This window comes from Cheilinus undulatus, linkage group 7, assembly GCF_018320785.1.
Source record: "Cheilinus undulatus linkage group 7, ASM1832078v1, whole genome shotgun sequence".
Lineage (NCBI taxonomy): Eukaryota > Metazoa > Chordata > Actinopteri > Labriformes > Labridae > Cheilinus > Cheilinus undulatus.
The window spans coordinates 3263256-3275840 of NC_054871.1; the positions used below are offsets into that span (position 1 = coordinate 3263256).

At 38.7% G+C, this 12585-nt stretch overlaps 1 protein-coding gene across 5 annotated transcripts in view; it reads right to left on the bottom strand.

Moving 5' to 3' along the window:
- Nucleotides 1-12585, bottom strand: part of ptbp1b (polypyrimidine tract binding protein 1b) — a 30460-nt gene that overhangs the window by 3541 nt on the left and 14334 nt on the right. For 4 of the 5 annotated variants that reach the window (XM_041791536.1, XM_041791533.1, XM_041791537.1 and 1 more), the window contains 10 exons: nt 12265-12325; nt 9581-9753; nt 9116-9262; nt 8665-8793; nt 8377-8487; nt 7794-7971; nt 7118-7195; nt 5696-5838; nt 2396-2429; nt 469-561 (listed from right to left, as the gene is read on the bottom strand). In XM_041791536.1, coding sequence (XP_041647470.1) covers nt 469-561; nt 2396-2429; nt 5696-5838; nt 7118-7195; nt 7794-7971; nt 8377-8487; nt 8665-8793; nt 9116-9262; nt 9581-9753; nt 12265-12277 — 1099 coding nt within the window. In that variant the 5' untranslated portion in view covers nt 12278-12325. The remainder of the gene's footprint in view (nt 1-468; nt 562-2395; nt 2430-5695; nt 5839-7117; nt 7196-7793; nt 7972-8376; nt 8488-8664; nt 8794-9115; nt 9263-9580; nt 9754-12264; nt 12326-12585) is intronic. The other variant, XM_041791534.1, reaches the window with a different exon arrangement.

Sequence of the window (12585 nt, forward strand, 5' to 3'; positions counted from 1 at the left end):
AAAAAAAAAACTAACCTTAAAAACTGTAAAATTCTAGTTTTTAATTCAGCATCAATCTCACCAAATGACCATGTTTTTATTTTACATTGAACAAATTTCATGCATGTTTTTATAAAAAGTTGGGAAAATATAAAGTTTGAAATCATTTTAAAAACCTTTCTAGTTTTTTAAGGCATTTCGTGACCCCATGTCAGTTTCTTGTGACCCCCACATTGAGAACCATTGATTTAAGGGAGTAAATATAACAGCTATATAATCCTCATGAATAGATAAGAAGTAGCTGAACCTTAACTACTCATGGAAGTTTAAAGAAGCCTCAGAAACTGGGAGGAGAAGGAACTAAATGTTCCAAACCAGAACGCAGCTTGAGTCAAATAATTTATATCTTTCCACACATTTTGTATGGAATCCTGTAGCAGGAGCTTACATGCCGAGACTGAAGCACACTGAGCATGTGCAGTACATTACCTAGCTGAGCCTGCGTGCTGTCCGACATCTGAACCAGAGCGTTCTCCTTCTTGTTGAACAGAATCTTCACCCTCATCACGTCACCATAAACACCTTGACACACAGTCAGAGATACAGAAATAAAAGTTATTAAAATCATTATTGAACAGGAAGTGATTTTAACAGATTTATACATAAAACTGCACCCTAAAACCCTCCAGAGATCTGTGAGTGAGATGATCGTACTGCAGCCTGCTGACCCTCGGTCTATTAACGTCTATGTGGGGAGATTAACAACTACAATAGCCATAAAAACAAAGTCAATGCAAAACCAGGAGGTGGAGGAGGGAGACACTGCTGTCAGAGAGGAGGAACTCTACTGAATTTTGATTTGAATTAAATCTGAAAGGCAGAAACATCCGCATGTTATAAGGAAGTGCAGTGAGGAAATTAAGATAAGGGTCAGAGAAAATTTAAATGGCAGATTACTCTGTGTGGTTGCTATGAATTATGGGAGTGCTGGCTTAAATAAAACAAGAACAGCTGATTCTAAGGACATGCAAACTAAAGAAACCCAGCATGCAAACTAAAAAAACACAAGTTTACAGATAAATAAGATGAAACACAATAAATGCAGCCCAGAAACAAACTGAACATAAATAAGTCAGAGGCGACTCTAAATTATTTAGATTAGCTAAACCCTCTGACTTTTTTGTTTTTTGGCTGAAAACTAATTTAGAAGAGTTTTTCATCAATCCAGGACCAAATCTCTACATTTAGAACAAAACGCTTTAATTTTACATTTTTATATTTTAGAAAGAAAATAATTAAAAATTAGATGATATGATTATGTGTTTTATTTATTTCATTTTCTCATTTTTAGACTGGTGACTGTATCTTCTGCCTTAAATGTGAGTAAAATTAAATCAAGGTAAAATCCAGATTATGAGTCATCCCAGCATAAGTCTGATTCTGAAACCTCCAGGGGGAAAAGGTTTAAAACATCCCTCTTTGAGTTCCCCGACAAGTCCACAACGTGCAGTTTCCGAGTAGCTGTAGTAGGCTACATTTGTTTTTCACTAAACGGAGTTTACACCTCTACTAGCTATAATACGGTAGTTGATCTCTCAGCCAGCGGTGATGAGACAGACTCACAGCGAGTTGCTCTGTCCTTTTTTTTTTACCTGTTGGTCTTGTTGAGGAGTGTTAGGGTTAGTTTATTTATTAAACAGTTTACTTCTCATTTTCTCTAAATACACGATGATGACCTAAGGAGGGGAAAGGCGGTTAAAAATCGGTGCCGATCCCTGTCAGTCTGGTCTGTGTTGTTATGAATGCTGCCACATTCTGAATAAAAGTTTTTATTCCTTTGCAAACATGCAGTTCTCCGTGATTTCTGCCCTCTGGTCAGGGCTGCACGCCATGGCGCAGCGCTCTAGACACCCCTCCAGTCGGCGAGGTCGCTTGCCTTCAGTCAGAGCAAAACCAGGGCACTACAGAGCGTGGTGAAGACACTGTATGTGGAAATTGCGTTGACCCCTGATGTTGACTGGAATGGTGTGATGGTGACAGCATAAAGCAGTGAGCGAGGGTGTCTCCCCCCTCCCTTAATCCTTCTTTTCTCCTAAATTTTGTTGAGGGAGAAGTATTATTTGAGGTCAACATCAATCTTGACTTATGTGTCTCTTCACCTGGGCTAAACACAGCTCACATGACTATCCATGATATTTTTAAAGGGCATGGGGACAAAAAAAAACAATGTAAGATTCATCTCTGAAAAAAAAAGCTGCAAATATTGTGATTAAAACTCAAATCAACACAAATCAAAACCAGCAGACACTCATTTTTTTCATTAAACCAAAAGAAAAAGAAGAAAAACAAACAGAAACTTTAAATCAGATCAACAGGATGTACTGATAATTTCAAAATAAGACTAGTGACAACATACCGAAGAGAATAAAGAGGCAGTACGGCGTTACTCTCTTTAAAGACAGCAGAGAAGGCAGCGGAGGGACAGGACAGGTAAAGGTGGGAGGGCAGGACAGGTGGAGGGTCCGAGACGTTTCCATGGCAACAAATTAAAGGAAAAAAAACAAAAACAAAAACAAAAAGACAGGTGAGGGGTCAATCAGAAGGTTAATTACCTTTGGAGAGGAGGGGTCAGATACTTCAATATGAGGAGAACATGTTCACACGTGACTCGACAGATGTTTGATTGTAAAATGTGCTTTAAAGATCGTGGTCTTTTCTTAAATATGGGCCTTATTCTTACAAGGCCTGGGCTATCAATGACTGAGGTATGTCACAAGTTTTCTAACTCTGTAGAGCAGTGATACTCAACAGGTCCCTTTTTTGTGATTATTTTTGGCTCTTTTATGTCTTCATTTTAAATATTATTCACCCAGAAAACCTTAAAAGGGAAACTTTTTGCCCTTTTTCACAATTTTTTTCCACTTTCCACCCAATTAAGCTACAGTTGAAACCAGAGGTTTACATACACTATATAAAAAGGCACATAAACTTTTTTTTTCTCACCACCTAACATTAAATCAGATTAAACTTTTCCTGTTTTTGGTCAATTAGGATTACCAAAATCATTTCTATTTGCTAAATGCCAGAATAATGAGAGAGATCATTTTTTAGACAATTTTTTATTATTTTCTTGAGAGTCAGAAGTTTACATACATTTTATTAGTATTTGGTAGCATTGCCTTTAAACTGTATGACTTGGGTCAAACGTTTTGGATATGCTTCCACAAGCTTCTCAAAATAGTTTGCAGGAATTTTGTCCCATTCCTCCTGGCAGAACGGGTGTAACTGAGCCAAGTTTGTAGCCTGCCTTGCTCACACATGCCTTTTCAGCTCTGCCCATAAATTTTCAATGGGATTGAGATCAGGGCTTTGTGATGGCCACTCCAAAACATTGACTTTGTTATCCTTAAGCCACTTTGTAACCAGTTTGGCAGTATGTTTAGGGTCATTGTCCATTTGGAAAACCCATTTGCGCCCAAGCTTTAACTTCCTGGCTGATGTCTTGAGATGTTGCTTCAGTATTTCCACATAATGTTCTTTCCTCATGATGCCATCTATTTTGTGAAGTGCACCAGTCCCTCCTGCAGCAAAACAACCCCACAACATGATGCTGCCACCCCCATGTTTGACAGTTGGGATGGTGTTCTCAGGCTTGCAAGCTTCCCCCTTTTTTCTCCAAATGTAACGATGGTCATTATGGCCAAAAAGTTCAATTTTAGTTTCATCAGACCACAGAACATGTCTCCAAAAATTAAGGTCTTTGTCCCTGTGTGCATTTGCAAACTGTAATCTGGCTTTTTTATGTTTCTTTTGGAGTAACCGCTTCTTCCTGGGAGAGTGGCCTTTCAGGACTCGTTTGACTGTTGATAATGACACACTCTCACCAGCTTCAGCCAGCATCTTCACAAGGTCATTTGCTTTTGTTCTTGGGTTGAGATGCACTTTTAAGACCAAAGCACGTTCATCTCTGGGACACAGAACCCGTCTCCTTCCTGAGCGGTATGATGGCTGGACATTCCCATGGTGTTTATACTTGCGTATAATTGTTTGAACAGATGAACGTGGCACCTTCAGGCATCTGGAAATTGCACCCAAGGATGAACCAGACTTGTGCAAGTCCACAATTGTCTTCCTGATATCTTGGCTGATTTCTTTTGATTTTCCCATGATGTTACACAAAGAAGCAGTGTGTTTCAGGTGCGCCTTAAAATACATCTACAGGTGTGCCTCTAATTAACTCAAATGTTGTCAATAAACCTATCAGAGGCTTCCAAAGACATGACATCATCATCTGGGTTTTCCCAAATTGTTTAAAGGCATCTTAGTGTATGTAAACTTCTGACTTTTAAGAAATTAATAAAAAATTGTCTAAAAAATGATCTCTCTCATTATTCTGGCATTAAGAAAATAGAAATAATTTTGGTAATCCTAATTGACCAAAAACAGGAAAAGCTTAATCTGATTTAATGTTAGACGGTGAGAAAAAAAAGTTTATGTGCCTTTTTATATAGTGTATGTAAACTTCTTGTTTCAACTGTACCTTCGCCATTAAATATAGCTTTTTTTGGCTACTGTTTTCCCATTTTTGCTACTTCTTTCTGCCACCTTTTCCATTTTTTGCCACTTTCATCCCATTTTTGCCCTTTGTCACCACTTTTTTGCCCCTTTATGCACATTTAAGCTACCTTTTGCCATTAAATACCACTTGTTTCCTATTTTTTTCCCATTTTTGCCACTTCTTTCTGCCACATTTATCCCACATTTTGCCACTTTCATTCCTTTTTTTGCCCTTGTCCACAACTTTTCGCCCCTTTTTGACCATTTAAGCTACATTTTGCTATTAAATACCACTTGTTGCCTATTCTATGCCCATTTTTGGCACTTCTATCTGCCACTTTCATCCCATTTTTGCCCTTTTTCACAACTTTTTTCAGCCCCTTTGTGCATTTGGCTACCTTTTGCCATTAAATACCACTTGTTGGCCATTTTTTGCCACTTTTTTGCCTCTTTTGATTCCTTTTTTGCCACTTTTATCTCATTTTTGCCCTTTTCACATTTTTTTTGGCCATTTTTGACTACTTTTACCTACTTAAGTTACTTTTCACAAATTTTTTTCCATGCATTTCCCCTTTTGACCATTTTTTGACACCTGTAACTTATTTTTTTGTCACTCCTCACCCATTTTGCTACCTTTAGACCCTATATTCATTTTTTTTCTCCCCATTTTCACCACTTTTCACCCATTTTTGCCGCTTTTGACCTTTTTACCACCATTAACTTATTTCTATTGCTACTTCAAGCTGTTTTTGCCACTTTTCACCAATTACATCATGGCTCTCTCAAAGGTATTTTCCAACCATATGGCTCTTTGGTTGAACTGGGTTTAGCAACACTGCTTTAGAGGATGAGATCATCCTGCAGCAGGTTAACAGGATGTAGTGTCTGCAAAATAACCACAGGCAGGATGAATCAATCTCCTGGAGAGCTTTAAAAACTTGTTTTACCTTCAGTAATATTCATTCACAAATATGTTTAAATATAGGAAATAATAGGAGAATGTTTGAATCAAATGTAATATAATCAAAGGTGTCTGTGTGTGAAACATTTAGAGGATCAGGAGCCTCAGGGGAGGATGATGATGATGGGTATGATCATGTGATGATGATGATGATGATGATGATAGAGACGCTGTAAGAATTGAGGAGGAAGGACCCACCTCAGGGTTGAGGTTGCTGATCAGCAGGACGCCGAGTCCAGCGGGAAGAGGGGGGAATCCCAGCCTGGTGGCCCCGGGGAGGGACAGAGAGGCCAGGCCTCCGGGCAGGGAGGGGACCGTCAGGCCTGGATAGGGGAGGGACACTGGGAGAGGTGAGACGAGTGAACATCGAGCTGTAGAATAGGAATGACTCACATAGAGACACCACAGTGAAGACTGGCATCTCTGCGCCAGGCTCCTATAATCTCATCTGTTATCAGGCAGTCAGAGAATGACATTATCAGGCTTTCCCACAGAATTACTCTGTACCTAGGTAATGAGTTTGTACGTTTCTGCTCTTATGACAATAACTGTTTAAAAGTATGCTAAATAGTTCAATAAAGGGAGAGACTATATATTGTTTTCATTGCAACCACTTTCAATCACTCTATGTAAAATTATTCTATTTGTTAATTTACTGCACAATCCAGCTGTGTTTAGGAGTAGATTAATATTGCAGTCATAGTTTATTCTCTATATGTATTGTGATAATAGTGTGTAACATGAAACTGTATGATTGCTGCAGAAGAATAATTCATCCCCAGTTTTACTTATCAAAGATGCTTCATGCATGCTTCCTGTCACCACCATTTCACCACACATGTAAAAATGAAAATGCTTAGCCAGCTCAATCTTGTTTTAACTAAGATATCTGCTGAAAACATTATTTTTCATGATAAAATTTAACTGATGTTGTTTCAATAACAAATTTAGCTCATGCAGCCTATCAGCTGGTGTTGTGCTGCGTGTCCTGCTTACGTGCACTGGGCTGCAGTGGGTTGCATCGGTTTCCTAAAAGAGCAACGCAATAATTTCCAAAATTTACAGCATGATTTCATCTATCAAAATGCTGATTGAACAGGATTTGTTGGTGTTTACAGCGCATCAAAGCAAGATTTCTATATCCCATTTACTTGGTAACGAGCAACTGGCAATTTAAAAAACTCAACTGTAGATGACAGCAAAAACCAGGCAGTCCTGCGGGTAAGTAATTTTCAAATACCACTAAACTATAAATATAGAGAAAATATGAGAAAACAGGAAAATAGAAACTAATCTCTTATCATCTTTGATTATGGATATATTATTTGTTGGTTAGAAGAAATAAGTAGGTATAATTGGTTGTAATAGTTTTTGCAAAACATTTAATATGCATGACTGAATGCACCTGTAAAAAATGCAAGTAAAAAAATTAAGATTGCAAGTCAAATAAATCAAATAAAAAGTAACTATAATGCTCAGTGCATTGAAAAAGCAGCTTGAAATGCATGTAACTCTCTGTTCAACTCATTAAATTAGCAATTTCTTGTACTTGAGACCAAAAATATAATATCAAAAATAATCACAAAAGCACCTGACCGGACGTCAGCAGGTGAGACTCACCTGCAGGTTGGAGTGTGAAGGCTGGTGGGAAGGCGTGAGTTGCGCCGGCGTATGGAGCTGCTGAGATGATACCTGGAGCTGCAGACAGGAAAACACCTGAGTTAATGTTTTGACTTCTACCATAGTTTAGTGTTTTAGAGAAGAGATTTGTAGATGTTGATTTATAGACACAACTGAGAGCAAACATACTGCAAACATAAAAAAAACGTATGTTTAAAAAGGAGGAAAGTGAGTATTTTTTTTATTCCTCTGCTGTTATATTTGACAGTTAAAGCCAGGTTTGTCTGCACCACATACAGGTAATTTCCACTGAGTGGTCTGGTTCAGCTGGGTACAGCAAAGTATGTGTTTACTTGCATTTCCTTTTTCAAAAGTTAGAGAGGGTCCCAAGGGGCCAAGCTTTAAAGAAGGGGTGGAGCTACACACACAAATCCGCCCACCAAGTGAGGGTACAGGTGTCCTTGGAAATGCTATTACATTATTATAACTATTTTAGGTTTACAATACCGAATCGTACTCAATTGAACTGGACCACCTGTGGAAACGCGGCTATAGCTGCAACTTTGTAGCCAAAGCCAGTGTAAGCACTACATGCTGATGTGAATAACAAACAGTCATTTGTAAGCTGTGTCGTGACGTGTCATCATAGGTGTCTGTGTTTGTGCGAGCGTCTCACTGAAGGCAGTGGCCACGGCCGGGTGCTCCATGGCAGGCTGGCTGTCTCCAGAGGGCAGGTCCGGTCTGGTGAAGTCTCGGCTCTTCTCGTTGTTGTATTTGACGTTGAGTGTGGTGAGTTTGGAGAAGTTGATCCTAAGCGTGCAGCAGCCATTATAGATGTTTTGTCCCTCCAGAGCCTGAGAGAGAACCACTTTAGGTCAGAGGACAAGCTCCTGAGGGGTTACCAGCTTTTTAAACTTTGATATGATTCTAATAAAAATCAAGTGATTCTGACATCCATTTGATACCAGAGCAACAAAACAGACATCCTAGACACCCAGCAATGGGCAAATTATTTATTTTGACAACCAATAGCTTCAGAAAAACTCTGCACACAATCTAAATTTCACAAAAACACTAGGAACATAAGTTTTCTTGCCATTTTTAAGGATTCATTCCTCTCCTAAAACCCTGTCTTTTGAGGTAGATTTACATTTTTAGAGCTTTGATACTTTTCTGTCCTATGGATCATTAAAATGAAAGAGGTAGTTTCCTTTCAAACCACCTGATATTTAAAGTATTATACATTTTAACAGTCTCACCAGTTTAGCAGCCTGAGCGGACGCTCCATCAGGATACTGCAGCAGAGCCTGAAACTGGCTGTTCTTAGTGAAGACGATGATCCTCAGCACGGTGCCAAACTTAGAAAAGATCTGAGAATGACAAAGGAGACAGGCTGAGCTCACATCTGAAGGAAATGCCCCTAATCTAGGAGATTTAGATGTTCTATTCATTTTGCATTAAGAACAGGACTCTAGCGTTGGCGTTTGTCAGAAGAGCGGAAACAGGGATGCATCTGTCCAGGTAAGTGTCTGTGCTGCTGTTGTTACCTGGCAAAGGGCATCCAGGGTGACGGGGTACACCAGGTTCTCCACCACCACCCTCAGCACTGAGCTTGGAGCTACCCCTGCCGTGTCCATGTGAGGCGTGCTAAGGGCCCGCAGAGCCGCCTGGGCTCTCTAAAAGAGAGATAAATGCAGGTTTATGGTGGTTTGATGCTCTATACAGATAATAAGAAGCTAAAAGATGACAGAAGAGGCGCATTTCCAGCAGCTGCTTTTAGTCAGGGTTATGTTGATTTGTTTTCACGAGTCTACAGCTGCTGACGGTGGAAAAAAGTCAACATAAACCAAGGGAGTGAACAGTTAGGCTGTTCTGAATAATACATTTTAGTCTCTTGATTCAGCACAGATGTGAAACATGCATGTTTTGAACAGAAGCTGACATTGTGTGGGTGCTGTAAAGATGGTAACAGACACTGAGACCACAGGGTGAGGTTACCTCCTGGTTAGGGGAGTTGTCTGTCTTCAGCTCTTTGTGGTTGGAGAACTGAACGTAGACGGGGTGGTGCCTGATGATGGGCATCACTGTGGAGTAATAACCCACCATGTTCTGAGCTGCTTCCTCTGAGTTCATCTCCAAGAAGGCCTGAAGGGCACAAAGGTTACTACAGTTGAAGGTGATATGTGGCTTCAACAGCCAACAGTCAAAATAACTGCACTTTAGGGTTATCAGAAACTGCAGACAAACTCCCGCATACTGACTGTATGCATAAATATACCATTGTGCCTTATTTGCACACTTTTACCCAGGCTTTTTATGTTTTTCTTGTGGCAGCATTTGGTTAGAAATATAACTATAAACTTGTCCTTTTTAAGCTTTGGTGCTTTCTGAAATAAAATATGATTTAATTTTTATTGAAAATCATGTGGTGTCTAAAATTGGAAAAGTGTTCCATTACTGTACCTGGTTCTTCGCTTTGAGCATGAGCAGGTTGGTGACGTCTCCAAAGGGCAGTCCGAGGCTGATTACCTCGGCCTCCGTAATGTCGCTGGGGAGTTTCCGGATGTGGATGACTCTGGACGGCGAGCTGGGACCTCTTATGTCACCTTTGAACTTCTTACTGTCATTGCCATTGGCTACAGAGGACAGGAAACCAGGAGTGAGGCAGGTGAACCAGTGATGCACTGACACATCATCAGCTCTAATGGTCAGAGACCTTTACCATAGCTGCTGCTTCTATCTCTTATCTTTAAAGACAGACCTGCAATTTTAATCAGAAAACTATCAAATCACAACAACCAAGTTCAGTATCACAATCTAGCACCAACTGATCACTTGTGAATTACCTTCTGACATCAGTGTTTGGTTCGCCACATTTGCACTAGGGCTGGGCAATCAATCGCAAATGAGATTAAATTGCATTATGGCATGCTGCAATTTATAAATCACAGATGTTGCAAATTGCTCTAATTTGAAAAATATCAAAACACCAGTTTAATACATTCATTTTTTGTAGCAGCAGAGATTTTATGCACATTTTGCAAACATTCAAGTGTCTTTTTTTATTAAATGGTTTACAACAATGTCCTTTTCATGTTTTATGTATTTTTTACTTAATAAAAACAATAACCCTCATTCAATAAAGCAATGGATGTCAAAATCTGCAATATTAGCAACAATAATTGCAATTAGATATATTTTTTTAATCTTTCATTCTATCTTATATTGATGAAGCTTAGCGTTAGTTCAAACAAGTCATACCCCTAACTGCTGGCGGAGCTCCACCTCCTCGGCCCCAGCCTCCTCCTTTATAGCTTAAAGCTTGTTGCACTCTCCTACTCAGATTCATGCCAGTATGGATTCATTGCTTCTGAATAATTTCATTGTTTTAAAAGCACACTGTCATAAATGTATCTATGCATATGGGGGTTTCTAGCTATGCACTCCCTGGAAAGTCGAAGCATACTGCTCAACTAAACGTAGGTTGGGATATAGAATGATTTATTGCTTGAATTTGTTGAATGATAAACAAGATATGGTATCTAATAATAATCGCATATCAAATCACAACCGCAGTGCTGGCGGAAAAAAATCGCAATTAGATTATTTTTCAACTTGTTCAGCCCTAATTTGCACAGGATAGGTGAAGTCTGTAATGACCTTGAATTTCCAAATATTTCTGAAGGAAAACATGAAGGTGCTGCATGGCTGCAGCAATGAAATCCACAGTTAAATTTTATTTCTTTAGTTCATATCAAAAAGTACAATGTTATGTACATCACGTTCTGCAGGTGAATCTTCATGTGTCCTCTAAAGACTATTGCAAAAATAATGTAATTGCGATTTTTTCCTAAATATTACAATTGGGATTTGATATACAATAATTCTTGGGTTAATCTTAAGTATTTTTCGACAAATTCAAGCAATGAATAATTCCATAAATAAGACCATGTGTATCAAAAACAATGAAATTATTTCCAAAGCAATTATATATAGTAGGATGAATCTGAATATGGGGTGCAACAAGCTTTAAGCTATAAAGGAGGCAACCGGGGTAGAAGAGGCAAGGCTGGCTACCAGCTGATTTGCTCTTATTGCAAATGTGATGTCATTTGATTTGTTTAAGGGCATTATTACTTTTATGTCACTCATTTGATTAAGAAAAACGTACAACACAAAAAGAAGTATTGTTGTAAACTATTATAAAAAAAATTGACACTTAAGTGTTCGCGTAATGTGCATAAAATCTCTGCTGTTGCAAAAATTGATTTATTAAACTGGTATTTTGACACATTTCAAGTTAAACAATTATTGCAACTACTGCAATTTGCAGGCCATATTGCAATTAAATCTAATTTGCGATTAATTGCGCAGCCCTTACATAAATGCTGAATTTTGAGGACCATAGTGTTGATTTAGTCAACAATAACATGACTAAAAACTTTTCAACAGGAAGACTAGTCTAAAATTTGGATGACTAAATCATTTCAACAGAATAAATGCCTTGACTAAAGGTAAAGACTAAAATGTAAAGACTTTCAGTGACTAATATTGGACTAAAATGTTTAGGGTTTCTGTCAACTAAAACTATGCAGGGTAAAAATGACTTAAACGTGAATAAAGACTTAATTCAAAATAGGTGCCAAAATTAACACTGGAGGACTAATGTTTCGCATTAAAACTTTAGCTTAAACACCCTTGATTTAACGATTTCTGTGCAGCTGCTTGCTGCCATCATCTTGGACTCCTGCACTCTACAATGATGGCTGCAATCTCATCAATGAAAAGCTAGCCTGCTACGATGCTGCCAACATTAAACTGACTGGACATAACAGATTAAGACCAGCTACTGCTTTCTAATCATGCCACAATATTTGCTGTTGGCTGATTATTGTCAGTCAGGGCTGATATACTGTGATATTGATGTTAAACCTATGCATGTCCAGACAAAACAATCATTTCAGGTCTTCACTAAGTATACAGCCACTGTGATAGTTGTCAAACATTTCCATATTTTGCAGCCCTGGAGCAAAGAAAAAACTTATGCACAGACTTAGACTTACAGACGTCTTTATCTGCAGGAGTGAATAGACCAGTAGTACAATAAATCTGATCTCATGATTGAAATGTAAATGATAAAGTCTGACCTGTGGTGCTCATGATATACGGGCCGTTGGAGACACTGGAGAAAAGCTCGTCAGATCCTCTCTGAAACATCCAAACACCACGGTTAGTTTCTTTTAGCCTCACTCTCAAAGACAGAATGTGTTTAAATATGGCTGAAAGTATTTATATTTTGACAACTTTAGAATATTTTGCTACGACCTCCCAACAATCTTGATATCTATCAGAATGCAGACATCATAGCGGCAGTAGCAGATCAGTGCAATGATTAGTTTTTGCTTCAGCTCCAGTCTGGACCATAAAGAGCTGAATCAGTCAGCTAAATGGGGGGAATATCTTCATGT